Source organism: Copadichromis virginalis, linkage group LG18, assembly GCF_057382275.1.
Source record: "Copadichromis virginalis isolate Kocher_CV1m ecotype Utaka linkage group LG18, C_Virginalis_male_GT1.1, whole genome shotgun sequence".
NCBI classification, from domain to species: domain Eukaryota; kingdom Metazoa; phylum Chordata; class Actinopteri; order Cichliformes; family Cichlidae; genus Copadichromis; species Copadichromis virginalis.
The window spans coordinates 814268-831322 of NC_140635.1; the positions used below are offsets into that span (position 1 = coordinate 814268).

A 17055-nucleotide genomic window follows, 5' to 3' on the forward strand; every position below is an offset into this window, starting at 1 on the left:
ATTTCCCGTTCATTGGGCCAACAACTCTCAGATGCGCCTCCATATCCACACTGTAAGCTAATCACCACTTCTCACCTTGACCTCACGACGTGACTCCACCCCCAACAAGTCAAGCACAAGGAGCCCAGCACATAAAAACGGATTTTATAACATAGCAACTCTCATACAAAATCAATGACGTCAAGAGATTAAAAATTAGATTAACGAGATTAAAAAACATAACGCGCTAAATAGCATTGTAATTAATTAATCGCAATTAACGCGATAATTTGACACCCCTAAAAAAAGCATCAGAAGACTTATCGATACACCAGTACGAACATGTTTAAATAACATTTCTTCTGCCCTGTATTGTGTATATTTTCTTCTATTTTGACAAAGTGTTCTTGTTCTCAGGTACGCTGCATCCAGCCTGTCTACTTTACTGCATAACAAGGTGACTTTCCCACCTCTGGGGCGAGTATAGACCATCGTGTCCGATCTTGAATAATTTGAATTTGGCTTCAAACACACATCTGATCCTCTCTATCAAAGACTTCAATGAAAACTTCTCAGAATTTTTTGGCATCAGATTTGTAAATTTCATGTTTTTTGTTTTTTTTATGTCTTTTTTGTTCCAGACGTCCCACAGCAGCAGGTCTGTGAGGAGGAGGAGGTTGTCTCTGGAACCAGGAGAGGAGCTCCAGTGTGGACCAGGAGGAACCAGAACCTCCACAGATTAAAGAGGAACAGGAGGAACTGTGCAGCAGTCAGGAGGGAGAGCAGCTGGGACTGAAGGAGGAGCCTGGTACCTTTATGGTGACTGCTGCTGAGGAAGGAGAGCACAGTGAACCAGGAGGAGACGAGGAGCAGCTCCTCTCTCACAGCTCTGCTGGAGCTGAGAGCAGAGGTGAGGGAGCGAGCTCCATGACTGCATGCTGTATAATCTCTACACAAAATCTTTATAGCACATGTTTTTGTAATGATGAACGTGTCCCTTGTGTACGCAGGTTAACGTGTCCAGGCTGTTTCTAGATCATCTGTCGCTCTTCTGTTGAGACAGGAAGCAGCTCCTTTAGATTCCATGAATCATGTGAACAGCAGTATCACTGATTAACACGTGATCATTAGTCACATGTTTGTTTATCCGCCACAGGAACGTAGTTATCAACGCGTATCTACTTGAAGTAGTGCGACTCACACAAGCACTGATGACTCGACCTGTAACAGCTCTCACATAGCACAGGTGGCGCTGTTCTATGTTACACATAGAACATGCAGCGGTATTTTGAACACGTGACAGATGTTGTGCTAGAACATTTAAAGAAGTTTAAGAGCATGTTGTAGCTGAGTATGTAGTGAAACATAAAAGTCATCACTATGACCTGATATTGTGTCCATAACAAGTATGAACCGTTGACAAGTGCAGCCTGGGCCGCATCCCACTTACAGCTAACAATGTGGACCAAGCTCCTGCGATGTTTGCAGGGACTGAGTGACTGTAACAGACAGCCAGACACTTTTAGTTTATGTAGCTCCAAATCAAGGGGCTTAATATTGTAAAGACCCTACAGTAATACACACTATACTTCCGAAGCCCCCCCCCACCACTGGTGTCCTAAGACAGCGGTCTCCAACCTTTTTTGCGCTACGGACCGGTTTATGCCTGACAATATTTTCACGGACCGACCTTTAAGGTGTCGCGGATAAATACTACAAAATAAAACTAGTACCGGTACCGAAAAAAAGAAGATTTATTCATAACACACGTGAAAAGACCCAGGAAAACTGAGTAAACGATAAAAACGATAACAAAATAATGCTGAGTTAACGATAAAACCCTGAAATCTATACATTTCACACCTGAGCCTCAACTCTCGCGGCCCGGTACCAAACGACTCACGGACCGGTACCGGTCCGAGGCCCAGGGGTTGGGGACCGTTGTCCCAAGAGATGCAGTCAGCTGGCTGGTTGGGCAAACTCTCAGGCACCACTGAATGTCTTTGAGAGGCTAAAGAGCTCATCCACTGTTCCACGACCAGGACGAAAACCACAATTTTCACTAACAGACACACTCCCCTCTCCAGTACCCTGCCAGGGACTTTACTGGGGAGGCCGAGGAGTAGTTGGAGCACACTCTCCCGTCCCCTTTTTTTAGAGCTTCTCTTGCCATCTGCCAATCCAGAGGCACCGCCCCACATCTCCACGTAATGTTGCAGAGACATGCCGACCAGGACAGCCCTTCAACATCCACAGCTTTTAGGAACTTTCATCCAAACTAGGAGAACTCTGCTCTGTGCATTGCAACTATGTCAGAGATCTCACCCTCAGGGATGGGCAAGTTAGCCCCCTCATCCCAGACTTCCACGACAGGAAGTGTGTCAGTGGGCTTAAGAAGGTCCACAAAATATACCTTCCCCTAAAAGACTAAGTAGCAATTAATATTAAAAGTAGCAATAGGTCCTCTCCAGCTATGAGTTAGCTGCTTTAAGATGTGAAATTGAGAGTTATACCAGCGAGGACGCTCTCGTTAAAGAAGTAAAATTATTAACAAGATGATCGACCTCTGTTAGAGTAGTGTTCAGATAGCTGCTCTGCTCTGTGTTGGTACAGGGCATTGAAGATGATAACAGTGGGTGGATTATATTCTTAAACTTAGTTACAGCGCTTTCAGAAAGACATCTACTGTGATAAACGTCTACTCTCCACCGCTGTGTAATCAATTATTGTAAATGTAAATGTTATCAGGAAATGATCAGACAGGAGAGGGTTTTCAGGAAACACTGTTAAATGTTCAGTTTCTATGCCATATGTTAAAACAAGATCTAGAGTGTGATTAAAGTGGTGGGTGGGCTCTTTTACATTTTGAGAGAAGCCAATTGAGTCTAATAACAGATTAAATGCCATGTTGAGGCTGTCATTTTTAGCATCTACATGGATGTTAAAATCACCCACAATAATTATTTTATCTGAGCTCAGAACTAAATTAGATATAAAGTCTGAGAAATCAGAGAGAAACTCTGTGTAAGGCCCAGGTGGACGATAGATGATAACAAGTAAGACTGGTTTCTGAGTTTCACAGCTGGGGTGGACAATGTTAAGCATCAGGCTTTCAAATGAATTAAAAGTCTGTCTGGGTCTTTGGTTGATTAATAGGCTGGTGTGAAAAATTGCTGCCACACCGCCCCCTCGGCCTGTGCTTCGAGATTTCTGGTAGTTAGAATGACTCGGGGGTGTTGATTCATTTAAACTAACATAATCATCCTGCTGCAACCAGGTTTCTGTAAGGCAGAGTAAATCAATTTGTTGATCAATTATTAAGTCATGTACTAACAGAGACTTGGAGGAGAGAGACCTAATATTTAATAATCCACATTTCACTGTTTTACTCTTTGGTTCAGATGTGGATACTGTATTGTTCTTTCTTTGTAATTGTTTATGTTTAAGTTGTTTGTTGATGGTTTTTAGTTTGTTTTTTGTCTGTTTGGGAGCTGACACAGTCTCTATGGAGATGGGTTTTTGGGGGGGTAGCAGGAGGAGAGAAGCTGCAGAGAGGCGTGTAAGACTGCAACTCTGCTTCCTGGTCCCAACTCTGGATAGTCATATTTTGGGCGGGTTTAATAAATTTGTCCATATTTCTAGAAATGAGAGCTGCTCCATCCAAAGTGGGATGGATGCCGTCTCTCCTAACAAGACCAGGTTTCCTCCAGAAGGTTTGCCAATTATCTATGAAGCCCACATCGTTTCTGGGACACCACTCAGACAGCCAGCAATTTAAGGAGAACATGCAGCTAAACATGTCACTCCTGGTCTGATTGGGGAGGGGACCAGAGAAAACTACAGAGTCCGACATTGTTTTAGCAAAGTTGCACACCGATTCAATATTGATTTTAGTGACCTCCGATTGGCGTAACCGGGTGTCATTACTGTCAACGTGAATTATGATTTTACTGAATTTACGTTTACCCTTAGCCAGCAGTTTTAAATTTCGCTCAATGTCGCCTGCTCTGGCCCCTGGAAAACAATTGACTATGGTTGCCGGTGTCTCTAGCTTCACATGTCTGAGAACAGAATCACCAACTACCAGAGTTTAACATATGGCACAGAAACTGAACATTTAACAGTGTTTCCTGAAAACCCTCTCCTGTCTGATCATTTCCTGATAACATTTACATTCACAATAATTGATTACACAGCAGTGGAGAGTAGACTTTATCACAGTAGATGTCTTTCTGAAAGCGCTGTAACTAAGTTTAAGAATATAACCCACCCACTGTTATCATCTTCAATGCCCTGTACCAACACATAAGACATCATCATGTGAAACATGTGTGGTTCATTTTTTACCACTACCTTCTTCACGCCTTTTTAAATCCATCTGCTCTGTTTCTCAACCACAGGAGCCACTGTGACTGCAGTCTGCTGAGTCTGTTTGACAGAAACAGACTGCTTTCCAAGAGTTTCAATGGTCCATGGTCAGGAGTAACAGGGCTGAGCAGATCTTATGGAGAGCATTAAAACAGCTGCTGAGTGAAAGGATAGATCCATTCCACTATAGATGCACTCCAAAATAAGATTAAAAAGACCCTGCAGGAACTCACTGTGCTCCTCCTGTTTGTTTCCCAAGTTTGTGGACACAGCTCACTTGGTACAACACATGAAAGGCAAAGAAAAACAACTTCAGAAGCTCCAAAAACTGCAAACAAAAAACTTTCCATTCTGAATCAATGCCCACACCATGAGAACATGAAGACACCACAACCAGCCAGGATGAGTGGGTGAAGAACTTGTCAGACAGGTGCTAGCCAGAGGATTCAATTTGGTCATGTCTGTACAAAAGCTGCCCATAATGGGCCACAACAGGGATTAATACATTAATATAACTCAGGATAAGGTATACTTTATTGATCCCCATGGGGAAATTCCTCTCTACATTTAACCCATTCACTCAGTGAAGCAGTGGGCAGCCATTGGGCGCCCAGGTTTCTGGTCATGGGGTCACCACTCTACCTACTGAGGATGAAGGTTTCGGCTACTCTCTCCAGTTCAAGAAATTCTGTCTAACCTCACAATGTAAGCAAAGAAGACCATAGGAGGAGGTAAACTGCTGTTCTAAACTCAACTGATTATCACACCAAAATTACTCCTCAGTGACAAAAACACCCATGAAACCATAAAACGAGACCCCACAAAGACAAAGTCATCAGTTACCTACAACAACTTCACTGACCCCCCTACATACCACCGTCTGTACCCAAGGCATCCACATGGGTACAGACGATCAAATGTCTGTAACTGGGCAGAAAACTGTGATTTTTTTTTTAACAGGAAACAGCTCTGAGGCATTGTGGGAGAATGAGTTAGTCAGGAAACAAGCTGTAGTCTCAAATGGATGTTTATTCTGTGAAAGCAAAAGGAAAAGTCTGACTTTGTGTTATTATTGAGCGGTCTGCTTCTGCGGCTGGTTCGGTAAATTTACGTTGGAGCGTGACGAAACTCGCAGTTTAGGAATTTGTGAAATCTCTGCTTTCAGAAAATGTACTGTTCGCTCGGGTAGCTCGTGCTATCGAGGCTCTGTTCTGCTTGTTTATAGACATTTCATGAAATGATGTGACCATTAACTGTTTGTTGTTTTCGCTCTTTGGTGTTCGTAGAAACAGTTTATACGAGCTTGTAGCTGAGATTCAGAGGTTCCTGTGGATGCCACACACGCCGGGACTTACACAGCCGTCCTCGGTGTACTCCTTTGGGTCCACTTTGCCTTCTTCTTTGTGGACTCCCAAAGATCCACAAAGGAGTCCCACTCAGACCTGCACACTGTTAAACCTCTGCCTCACTACCACATATTTTAAATACAGCGAGGGTTTCTACAAACCTAAGCACTTTGAATCACCTTGTTGTTGAATTGTGCTATACAAATAAACTTGCCTTGCCTTACAAAAACGTGGCTGTGCCATGGCTGTGCCATGGGCTCATCGGTGTCACATATTGTAGCCAACATGGAGGCAGAACCACCTCAACAGGACAAGACTCAGCTGTTCATCTGCATCTAAAGGTCAAAGGTCACTCTTGAGGATGCCACCTACAATGCAGTCTCAGATCCTTCCCTCGCTCACATAAAGTGTTCTCAGCAGGTCACATGATAGGGTGAGGCAAGCTTTCTCAATGGTTTCTCGGATGATAATTCAATTCAATTCAATTCAATTTTATTTATATAGCGCCAAATCACAACATAAGTCGCCTCAAGGCGCTTCATAGATACAGAGAAAAAAAACCAACAATCATATGACCCCCTATGAGCAAGCACTTTGGCAACAGTGGGAAGGAAAAACTCCCTTTTAACAGGAAGAAACCTCCGGCAGAACCAGGCTCAGGGAGGGGCGGGGCCATCTGCTGCGACCGGTTGGGGTGAGAGAAGGAAGACAGGATAAAGACCTGCTGTGGAAGAGAGACAGAGGTTAATAACAGATATGATTCAATGCAGAGAGGTCTGTTAACACATAGTGAGTGAGAAAGGTGACTGGAAAGGAAAAACTCAATGCATCATGGGAATCCCCCGGCAGCCTACATCTATTGCAGCATAACTAAGGGAGGATTCAGGGTCACCTGGTCCAGCCCTAACTATATGCTTTAGCAAAAAGGAAAGTTTGAAGCCTAATCTTGAAAGTAGAGATAGTGTCTGTCTCCTGAATCCAAACTGGAAGCTGGTTCCACAGAAGAGGGGCCTGAAAACTGAAGGCTCTGCCTCCCATTCTACTTTTAAATACTCTAGGAACAACAAGTAGGCCTGCAGAGCGAGAGCGAAGTGCTCTAATAGGGTGATATGGTACTACAAGGTCATTAAGATAAGATGGGGCCTGATTATTTAAGACCTTGTATGTGAGGAGCAGGATTTTGAATCCTGGATTTAACAGGAAGCCAAAACAGGAGAAATCTGCTCTCTCTTTCTAGTCCCTGTCAGGACTCTTGCTGCAGCATTTTGGATTAGCTGAAGGCTTTTCAGGAAGTTTTTAGGACTTCCTGATAATAATGAATTACAGTCGTCCAGCCTGGAAGTAATAAATGCATGAACTAGTTTTTCAGCGTCACTCTGAGACAGGATATTTCTAACTTTAGAGATGTTGCGCAAATGGAAGAAAGCAGTCTTACATATTTGTTTAATATGTGCATTGAAGGACATGTCCTGGTCAAAAATGACTCCAAGGTTCCTCACAGTGTTACTGGAGGCCAAGGTAATGCCATCCAGAGTAAGAATCTGATTAGATACCATATTTCTAAGATTTTCAGGGCCGAGTACAATAACCTCAGTTTTATCTGAATTAAGAAGCAGAAAGTTAGCGGCCATCCAGGTCTTTATGTCTTTAAGACATTCCTGCAGTTTAACTAATTGGTGTGTGTTATCTGGCTTCATGGACAGATAGAGCTGGGTGTCATCAGCATAGCAGTGTAAATGTATGCTATGTCTTCTAATGATACTGCCTAAGGGAAGCATGTATAGTGTAAACAGAATTGGTCCTAGCACTGAACCCTGTGGAACTCCATAATTAACCTCAGTGTGTGAAGAGGACTCTCCATTTACATGCACAAACTGGAGTCTATTAGATAGATATGATACAAACCACTGCAGTGCAGTACCTGTAATACCTACAGCATGTTCTAATCACTCTAATAGGATATTATGGTCGACAGTATCGAACGCTGCACTGAGGTCTAGCAGGACAAGCACAGAGATGAGTCCACTGTCAGAGGCCATAAGAAGATCATTTGTAACCTTCACTAAAGCTGTTTCTGTGCTGTGCTGAGCTCTGAAACCTGACTGAAACTCTTCAAATAAACCTCTGCAGATGATCTGTTAGCTGTTTGACAACTACTCTTTCAAGGATGTTTGATATGAAAGGAAGGTTGGAGATTGGCCTATAATTAGCTAAGACTGCTGGGTCTAGAGATGCTTTTTGAGTAAAGGTTTAACTACAGCCAGCTTGAAGGCCTGTGGTACATAGCCGATTATTAGAGATAGGTTGATCATATTTAAGATCGAAGCATTAATTAATGGCAGGACTTCTTTGAGCAGTTTTGTAGGAATGGGGTCTAAAAGACACGTTGATGGTTTGGAGGAAGTAATTATTGAAGTTAACTCAGAAAGATCAATTGGAGAAAAAGAGTCTAACTTAACATCAATGGTACTAAGAGTAGCTGTAGATAATATTACATCTGTGGGATGATTACTGGTAATTTTTTCTCTAATGATAAAAATTTTATTTGTGAAGAAGTTCATGAAGTCATTACTAGTTAACGTTAAAGGGATGGTTGGCTCAACAGAGCTCTGACTGTTTGTCAGCCTGGCTACAGTGCTGAAGAGAAACCTGGGGTTGTTCTTATTTTCTTCAATCAGTGATGAATAGTAAGATGTTCTGGCTTTGTGGAGGGCTTTCTTATAAAGCAGCAAACTATTTCTCCAGGCTAAATGATGATCCTCTAAATTTGTGACACGCCATTTCCTCTCCAGATTACGATGGCCCACACCCTTTTTCACACTTTCAATAGTGGGTCAGCGACCCTCTCACTGGGCTTTAAATACCTGGGACTCTCCACCAATTGGTTTTAGAACTGAAGAAACTTTGTGGATGAAATGTAAAACTTAAAGAAGTCCACTCGCTTTCTCTCCAGCTCTGTTAGGCCTTTATCCAGGAGACTCGTGGAGAGAAAGGCAGGCAAGAATCTGCAGTCTGTAAAATTAAATGTTGAATAACCAGAAATTATAGAAGAAAACTTTATTTATACAGCTTTCACATCATGTTAACCACATTTTTTTCTAATTTGTTAGTATCACCTCCAAATCCTGAAACAACTTTAGGAAAGGTTAAAAAACAAAGAATACAAATTTCCTACAGTTACAAATACTAACAAAACACACAGTGGAAGAAAGACTTTTCCACAAAGATGGAGTGATGAGGAAAAGAAGCAAAAACATTAAAATGGTAAATAAACAGCCTGTATTTGTATACTTAGTCCCTAAGGACCCCAAAGCGCTTTACACATTCAGTCATCCACACATTCACACACACAAAGCACCTTGAGGCGACTGTTGTTGTGATTTGGCGCTATACAAATAAAATTGAATTGAATTGATGTTATTTGACAAACCACATATAATGTGACAAAGTAAAGGCACTTCTGAGCTCTCTCTACTCCACCTGTTACTGAAACATTATTTTTACTGACCGACAGAAGAACGCAGTCTTTCAAACGGACTACAACTTCTCAGCTGTGTGAGTTTTTGTGTGCCGAGACAAGTGACTTTTTTGACTAAAGTTTTTCCCACATATTTCACAATGATAAGGTTTCTCCCCGGTGTGGATTTTCTTGTGCGCACACAGAACACTGCTTTGACTGAAACTTTTCCCACATGTTTCACAAGAATATGGTTTCTCACCAGTGTGAGTTTTCTTGTGGCGAGACAAGTGACCAGCTTGACGAAAACTTTTCCCACAGATGTCACAATGATACGGCTTCTCGCCTGTGTGGGTTTTCTTGTGGAGATACAGAGCACTGCTTTGACCAAAACATTTCCTGCATATTTCACATGAATATGGTTTCTCGCCTGAGTGAGTGGTGATGTGGTAAGACAAACTATTTTTAGCACTGAAACTTTTCCCACATGTTTCACAACAATATGGTTTCTCTCCTGTGTGAGCGGTGATGTGGCGAGCCAAACTGCGTTTTATACTGAAACGTTTCCCACATGTTTCACAACAATATGGTTTTTCACCTGTGTGGATTCTCATGTGCATAGACAAGTGATACCTTCTCACGAAAATTTTACGACATATTTTGCACACGTAGAGTTTCACATTGTTTTGGATCATGTGATGCTTCTTTCCCCGGGAAATACTGAAAGTCTCATTACACTGGCTCACTGAAATCGGCAAGCTGAGCTGGTAAGTTTCCTTTCCCTGACGTCCCTTGTTTGGCTTTGACCCTGCATCTTCAGTTAACCCCGACCCTTCTTGCTTGCTCGTTTCTTGATCTCTGCTTTCAGTTTCAGGAGAGTCGTCAGAGAGGAGCTGCTCGCTATCTGTTTCTGAGTCGCTGTGGTCACTTTCCTCACAAGTAGCTGTTAGCATAAAGGTATTGGTCCCGTCCTCGAGCAAAAGTTGTCCTTGTGGTTCCTCCTGGCCCAGACTGGGGTTCCTCTCTGGATTACAGAACTGCTGCTCTTGGAGAACCTCCTTCACATTCTGGTGATGCGGGAGTTCTGAAATGACAAAAGTGATACAAGAAAAGAGTAAGTATACTCACAATTGTCTCCATTTTCATAAATGGTGATCCAGTTCCAGGTCTTGGGGGTGGTGGAGCCTGACCCAGCTGTCACTGGGGAGGTGTAGCTATTACAGCCCACATAACAGTAAAGTGTTATCCGAGATGGGGTGTAACACAAAGTGAAAAAAAACTATTAACCACCGCATAGTTAACGTCAGTAAAACACAATTTATTTTACAATTAATGCAAATGAACCAATTAGGACCAAAATCAAACAGGGAAGCTCCAAGCGTCAGGGTCTTTGAAGCCAAAACAACAAACAAATCGCAGAAAAGAAGAAAACAAAGTACAATGGCCGAGCTCACTGTCTCACCACAAAACAGGAGAAAAGGCTGAAACAAAAACCTCCGAGAGCCTGAACATGCTTCCAATGTGGATCACTACAGTTACCTTTACTCACAAACACAAAGTCACACCAAGCTTCACAGGGTTTACACAGCTACAGCATGCTGCCCAAATCACTGCAGCTCAAAGCCAGGGAAAAGGGAAGAAAGGGGCATGGCATTTAAGATGGCGGTCTTTATGAGGTGGGTGACGAGCTGCGACACATCACATCCGGTTATGAGGCAGACCTGAAACACAGGAGGAGGAGAATGAGCTCTCTGGCATGGGGAGAGCCCCTAAAGGTCAGAGACCGTACCAACAGCCTACACACTGAAGTGAGGCTGTGCAAGCTATATGTCCTGAACACACACAACAGTCAGGACCCGGGCCCAGCAAGCCGAGGGGCTACGGGACTCCCATCCCTGCCCACCGCCTCTCACTGAGGGCACCCCCAGACTGGAACAGACTCCAGTTCAAATCCACGAGGATTTTCCTAAGCCCAAGTCGTGCATAGAGATGGACCTGACTATATCAAGCCGGTCTCTGTTAACCTAATGCACGAGCTCCGGCTCCTTCCCACCAAAGAGGTGACCTTCCATGTCCTAATAGCCGGCCTCGTTGGCTGGGGATCGGACCACCAAGGCCTTGACCCCCGACGACACACACCGAATGAAGGTGAAGCAGCAGTCCTACCAGGTCTGATTAGCTTGTGGAGACTTTGGTGATACTTGGTAAAGGTTTGGTTAGGCAGAGGAGCCAGACTCGCAATCATCCTCAAAGCACAGAGGGATCAGGATTCAGGAATAATGAAAACGTACTGAGTGCACCAGTGCTCCTCCTCAGACTCCTCGCAAATACGCGTATGTTACCTTACCTTGAGGTCAAGGTCACTGGGATTTTAGTAGGGGTGGAAACTGATAAGCATTCCTTATCAATTTTCCTCGTTCCTTGTTAGCAGCATAACGCAGCTGTTTCTGTCCTGGAGCAGTCTCCCCTTTACCATCACGCTCTCATCTTTTTTCCTATAAAAATAAAAGTAAGGTTCCTGTCCACGCTGAGACCACGCCACTATTTTCCTCCTCCGACACACAAACTAATCAGCTGATCGTAGCGAGAGTGCAAGAACCTATAAGCGGGATCAATAGGTAGGCAGACTAATGATTCCAAGGAATTGGAGTACTGGGAACTGGTTCTTGATTAGCATCCCTAGATTTTAGCAGCTGGACCAACAGCATCAATTTGAAAATCCAACTTCACCTCATTCTCCTTATTTAGACTCTTATTCTGTAATTGATCTTTCTGAGTTAACTTCAATAATTACTTCCTCCAAACCATCAACGTGTCTTTTAGACCCCATTCCTACAAAACTGCTCAAAGAAGTCCTGCCATTAATTAATGCTTCGATCTTAAATATGATCAACCTATCTCTAATAATCAGCTATGTACCACAGGCCTTCAAGCTGGCTGTAGTTAAACCTTTACTCAAAAAGCATCTCTAGACCCAGCTGTTCTATCCTTGCAGTTGCAGAAAGGTGCAATGAAGAATCTTTGGAAACTGCCAAGCAAAGACCGCTTGAAGAGGTACACCAGAGAGAAGGAAGCCATCTGCCATCACAGTGGCAGACATCCAAGAAAGGGTCTCCAGTATGAAGAGTTGGACAGCACCAGGCCCTGACTGGTTCACGCCTACTGGCTGAAGAAGCTGACCGCAGTCCATGAGCGCCTGGCAGCACAAATGAACCAGCTGCTAGCTGACGACAGACACCCGGAATGGCTAACCGAAGGTCGGACGGTCCTGATCCTCAAGGACCCCCAGAAGGGACCCGTCCCCTCCAACTACCGACCAATAACCTGCCTCAGCACCACGTGGACGCTCCTGTCGGGCATCATAGTGGGTAAGATGAACAGGCACATGGGTCAATACATGAGCGGGGCACAGAAAGGGAAATGTGGGGGGTGACGGTAACAGTGGTCCTAGTGGGAATCGGAGCACTGGGTGCGGTGACTCCCAAACCAGGCGAGCGGCTCCAGCAGATGCGGGAACAACATCGGAGCTTGGCAGGGTCACAACAACATCCCTCCAGCCTTTTATGGCTGAGAGGGAAAAACGATTAGAGAACAAAGATTCTGCACGACACTCATCCTGAAGGAGCTGGAAAACTAGCTAAATCTACCAGGAGGACTCGAGTTTGTGAAGAGTTTTCAGCGTCAAAGTAATGCAGCAACATTTATGAGAACATGCAGAGACACAAACAGAAAGCAGCCGTCATTAGACTGACCTCAGACAGTCACCGGTGAAGGAGCGGCTCGCTTTAAAAGCTCGTCTTTGACCCCGGAAAACACATCACTGCTTCTCCAGCTAATTTTCCCTGAAGATATTTCTCAGCAGTTTGGACGCCTCTGGACAGTGGAACGACCACATTCAGTCAAACTCGTCTCACACTTCATAAGAACACAACTTCTCACCTGACGCTCCATCCTTGTTTCCTCGTTGATCCTGGCTCTCGGCTCCAGCAGAGCTGTGACAGAGGAGCTGCTCCTCGTCTCCTCCTGGTTCACTGTGCTCTCCTTCCTCAGCAGCAGTCACCATGAAGGTGTCCGTCTCCTCCTTCAGTCCCAGCTGCTCTCCCTGCTGACTGCTGCACAGTTCCTCCTGTTCCTCTTTAATCTGTGGAGCTTCTGGTTCCTCCTGCTCCACACTGGAGCTCCTCTCCTGGTTCCAGAGCTGCTGCTCAGGGAGAACCTCCTCCTCCTCCTCACAGACCTGCTGCTGTGGGACGTCTGGAGAGACAGAAGAAAGAAGTCACAACCACAGAAACATTAACAGGACTTTACAGCATGACTGCGTCGCTCGTGTGTGAGAGTTCAGCACATCTTTACATGTTTTATATGAAAGTGAATATAAATACACGCCGAGCGCTTTTTTCTGTAACACGTTTACTTATTAAAGTGAGAGTCAAAGGTCGCCAACATGTCCTCCCTGAGCCACCCATGAGCACCTCCACCACCTGCTCACGCCACTCTGATGTCATCACCCATTTACCTGCACGCCATCTCAGACTGTGTGACGACCTGCTGCAGGTACGATGGAGAGCGCGAACTGAAGCCAAAAGGCAGAACTGACGTCTCCAAACCAGGTTCTTTTTTCCCACGAAGAGAAAGCCCTTTAATGCACCATTCACTGAAACAGCCTGAAGTGCAAAGACCTGCGACCTCCGGAGGAAAGCCCTCGTGATGATAAACACAGACGTGCAGCGGAGGCATTTTTCTCTGCCTTGGATCTGACTTGCATCAGTCACATGACGACTGTTAACCAATGCTCGCCCTCGGTGGCAGAGCGCGCTGGTTACACGCTCGCAGAGAGCGCGTGCACGTTTTGCCGTCTGGCTGATGTGGCGCTGCAGGGGAAACATCTAATATGCATTTCCACATATTAGACCCACACTGTGTTTTAAAGAAAACACATTAAAAAGTGATTATATTATATTTACATTCACGACAACATTTTACAGCAGCAACATTATTGTATCTCCACAGTTCAAACACTGAATCATCTGCCAGACACACTGACTCGTCATAGATTTTACATTCATCACTTCACTATTAATACATTAGGGAAGGATTCTGGATCAGCACCATGATGCAAACTTGTGGCTACAGCATACTGGAGAGTGTGTCTGACAGCTCGCGTCTCTCCTGTGGACTCGGCCTCAGATCAACACAGCCTGCCCTCCAACAGTGTACCAACCAGGTAAAACACACCTGATGACAGTGATACAGTGTGATCTGATTCATGTTAGTCTTGATGAATGTGTGTAGTTGTTCTTCAGCCTGGGTCTATGTGCCCTCGAGCACCCGCCCCTCAGACATCTCTGCACGGCCCTGGCGGTGATCAGGATCCTCCCTCAGAGGGACACTCACCTGTCCTGTGCAGCTTGATTTGGGGTTTCCAGGTGATATCCAGCAGTCTGCGCTGACGGTCGATCTCTTCCTCGTACTGGACGATCGTTTTTTCAAACTCCAAGAATATTTGTTCAGCAGCAGCAGTTAGTCGCTCGTTGATGAACTCTCTCAGATACTGAACTGAAGGCATCGTTGCTGCCGCTGCTCACACACTCAGCTCACACACTCAGCTCACACACAACACTGGCACCGCTTCCTCTTCACTTCCGCTTCGTGTCACAGCGAAGCTCTCCTGGTGGACGGAAAGGCGCCGCCTGCTGGTGAGGAGTGTAACAGCAACAACGTCAGAGGGCACGAGGCTGGCATTTCTTCGCTCATCACTCAGTGTTTCCGGTGTTGTGCCAAAACTGATTTGCAATGTTTCTGTGTGTTTTTTATGTGTAATATCTTTACGTATGTTGGTAAACAGACTTCGGTGAACAGCGTTTACAAAGAGGTTTTATATAGAATTAAAAAATATCTGTTTTTCAAGTATCTTTACAACTCTGTGTTGTTGTACTTGCATTATAACCAATCCGCTCCTTTATCGCTACTTCAAATATTTTTACTGAACTATTGTAATATTTGCTCCCAGTTCTTCTGTCCTCTTGGCCAACTTACTCTGACAAAAGACATTTTCAATGTTAATAAGATTTTTTTAACTGCATAAATAAAGGTTATATAAAAGTCTCTGCCAAAAACTGATCGCGGCTTCTACCTTGTTACACGAATGTTGTTTGTGGCTCAAGATGACTTTGTGTCATCCATGAGGGAAGCATTTGACATATGTTTCACATATTATAGCCCAACAAGTTTCTTATAGCAGTTTAAATACGAGCAATCAGTTTTTGGCACAACACCGGAGCAGCAGGCATGTCGTCTGTGTAGAAACGCTGTGTACACGGATGAGTGGAGAGCCAAAGGGACTTGGGCTGTAGCTCATTTTATGGATGAAAATAGGGTTTTATTAAAACATGAGACGTCCTGTGAGAAGTTTGATGTAAGATGATGCTCAGAGTGACAAAACACTAACCAAAGCCATCCCAGTCGCCCTGAGATCACTGATTAAAGAAGACACTGTGCACATTTCTCCTGGACGACTCTGCAGAGCTCACTTTGGTGACAGCAGGTTTACAAACAAGGCGATCAGAAATATTGTGATAAATGAAATCGGTCCTAACCAGGTTCAAAGAATTTATATAGAATAGAATAGAATAGAATTCAACTTTATTGTCATTGCACATGCACAGGTACAGGGCAACGAAATGCAGTTTGCATCCATCCAGAAGTGCTTTAGTGATATAGATATATTACAATATATATTAGCAATAATATAGATATGTGAGTATATTACAGAAATGGGTCTATTATGGTATGTTATAATGTACACGGTATGAAGTATGTTGTGAATATTCTATAACTAAGTATGTACAGGCTGTAGTGAGTACAAGCTATGTACAGGATATGAACAGGATATAAATATGAAAAACTATACAGAATATGAAATAAATAACTTTACAGAATATGAGATATACAGCTATACAGAAATGGGAACTATGCAAGTTGTAAACAGTTGTAGGATTAAAGATTATCGAATGTACAGAATGATTATTTACACAGAGCTATACAGTAGTGCAGTTAAGATAAGTGAGGGTGTAGATAGTTTCTACAGAGGCTATATAAAGTGCTAGTGGTTGTGAGTGGTGGTTCAGTCCATGTTATTATTGTGTTTGAGGGTACAGTTGTCCATTGTGTGTGTGTGTATGTTCAGTCCATGAGTTAACGTGGGTCAGATGTCAGGAGGCAGAGTTCAGGAGTCTGACAGCTGTGGGGAAGAAGCTGTTCCGGTACCTGGTGGTCTTAGTCCGGAGGCTCCTGTAGCGCCTCCCAGAGGGCAGGAGGGTGAAGAGTCCATGTGATGGGTGACTGGGGTCTTTGATGATTTTCCCAGCCCTTTTCAGACACCGCTTCCTGTAGATGTCTTTTATGGCAGGAAGTGGTGCTCCGGCGATGCGCTGGGCAGTTTTCACGACCCTCTGCAACGCCTTCCGGTCCGAGGCAGAGCAGTTCCCGTACCAGACTGTTATACAGTTGGTCAGGATGCTCTCGATGGTGCAGCGATAGAAGTTCACCAGGATGTCTGAGGACAGGTGGTTCTTCCTCAGAGTCCTCAAGAAGAAGAGGCGCTGGTGAGCCTTCTTGACCAGCTTGGAGCAGTTGGTCGTCCAGGTGAGATCCTCGGAGATGTGGACTCCCAGGAACTTGAAGCTGCTCACACGCTCCACCCTTAATGTGGATGGGTGGATGTGGGTCAGCATTCCTCCTGTAGTCCACGATGAGCTCCTTGGTCTTCTCGGTGTTAAGCAGCAGGTTGTTTCTGTCGCACCACTCAGCCAGACGATCCACCTCCTCCCTGTAGGCGGCCTCATCGTTGTCACTGATGAGGCCAATCACCGTGGTGTCATCTGCAAACTTAATGATGGTGTTGGA

General features: G+C 44.4%; 1 protein-coding gene across 2 annotated transcripts; it reads right to left on the reverse strand.

The window, feature by feature from the left end:
- Positions 1–8735: 8735 nt before the first annotated feature.
- On the reverse strand, positions 8736–14809 carry LOC146686818 (uncharacterized). Of its 2 annotated transcripts, XM_085440216.1 has the most exons (4): positions 14545–14609; positions 13667–14067; positions 13090–13404; positions 8736–10234 (listed from the first exon to the last, which is right to left on the reverse strand). In XM_085440216.1, the coding sequence occupies exons 2-4, from the start codon at positions 14034–14036 to the stop codon at positions 9231–9233; spliced, it is 1689 nt and encodes a 562-aa protein (XP_085296342.1). In that variant the 5' UTR covers positions 14037–14067; positions 14545–14609; the 3' UTR covers positions 8736–9230. The 2 variants fall into 2 exon arrangements, with proteins under 2 accessions (XP_085296342.1, XP_085296344.1); XM_085440218.1 differs by lacking the exon at positions 13667–14067 and having other exon boundaries at positions 14545–14809.
- Positions 14810–17055: the final 2246 nt, after the last annotated feature.

What these genes read in the sequence shown, in the direction of transcription:
- LOC146686818 (XM_085440216.1), bottom strand. Translation starts at nt 14,036, where the DNA reads ATGTTTCCCCTGCAGCGCCACATCAGCCAGACGGCAAAACGTGCACGC. An exon ending in CAGTCTGAGATGGCGTGCAG is followed by an intron (nt 13,405 to 13,666) that starts GTAAATGGGTGA and finishes CTGTCTCTCCAG; the next exon opens with ACGTCCCACAGCAGCAGGTC. An exon ending in AAACAAGGATGGAGCGTCAG is followed by an intron (nt 10,235 to 13,089) that starts GTGAGAAGTTGT and finishes TTGTCATTTCAG; the next exon opens with AACTCCCGCATCACCAGAAT.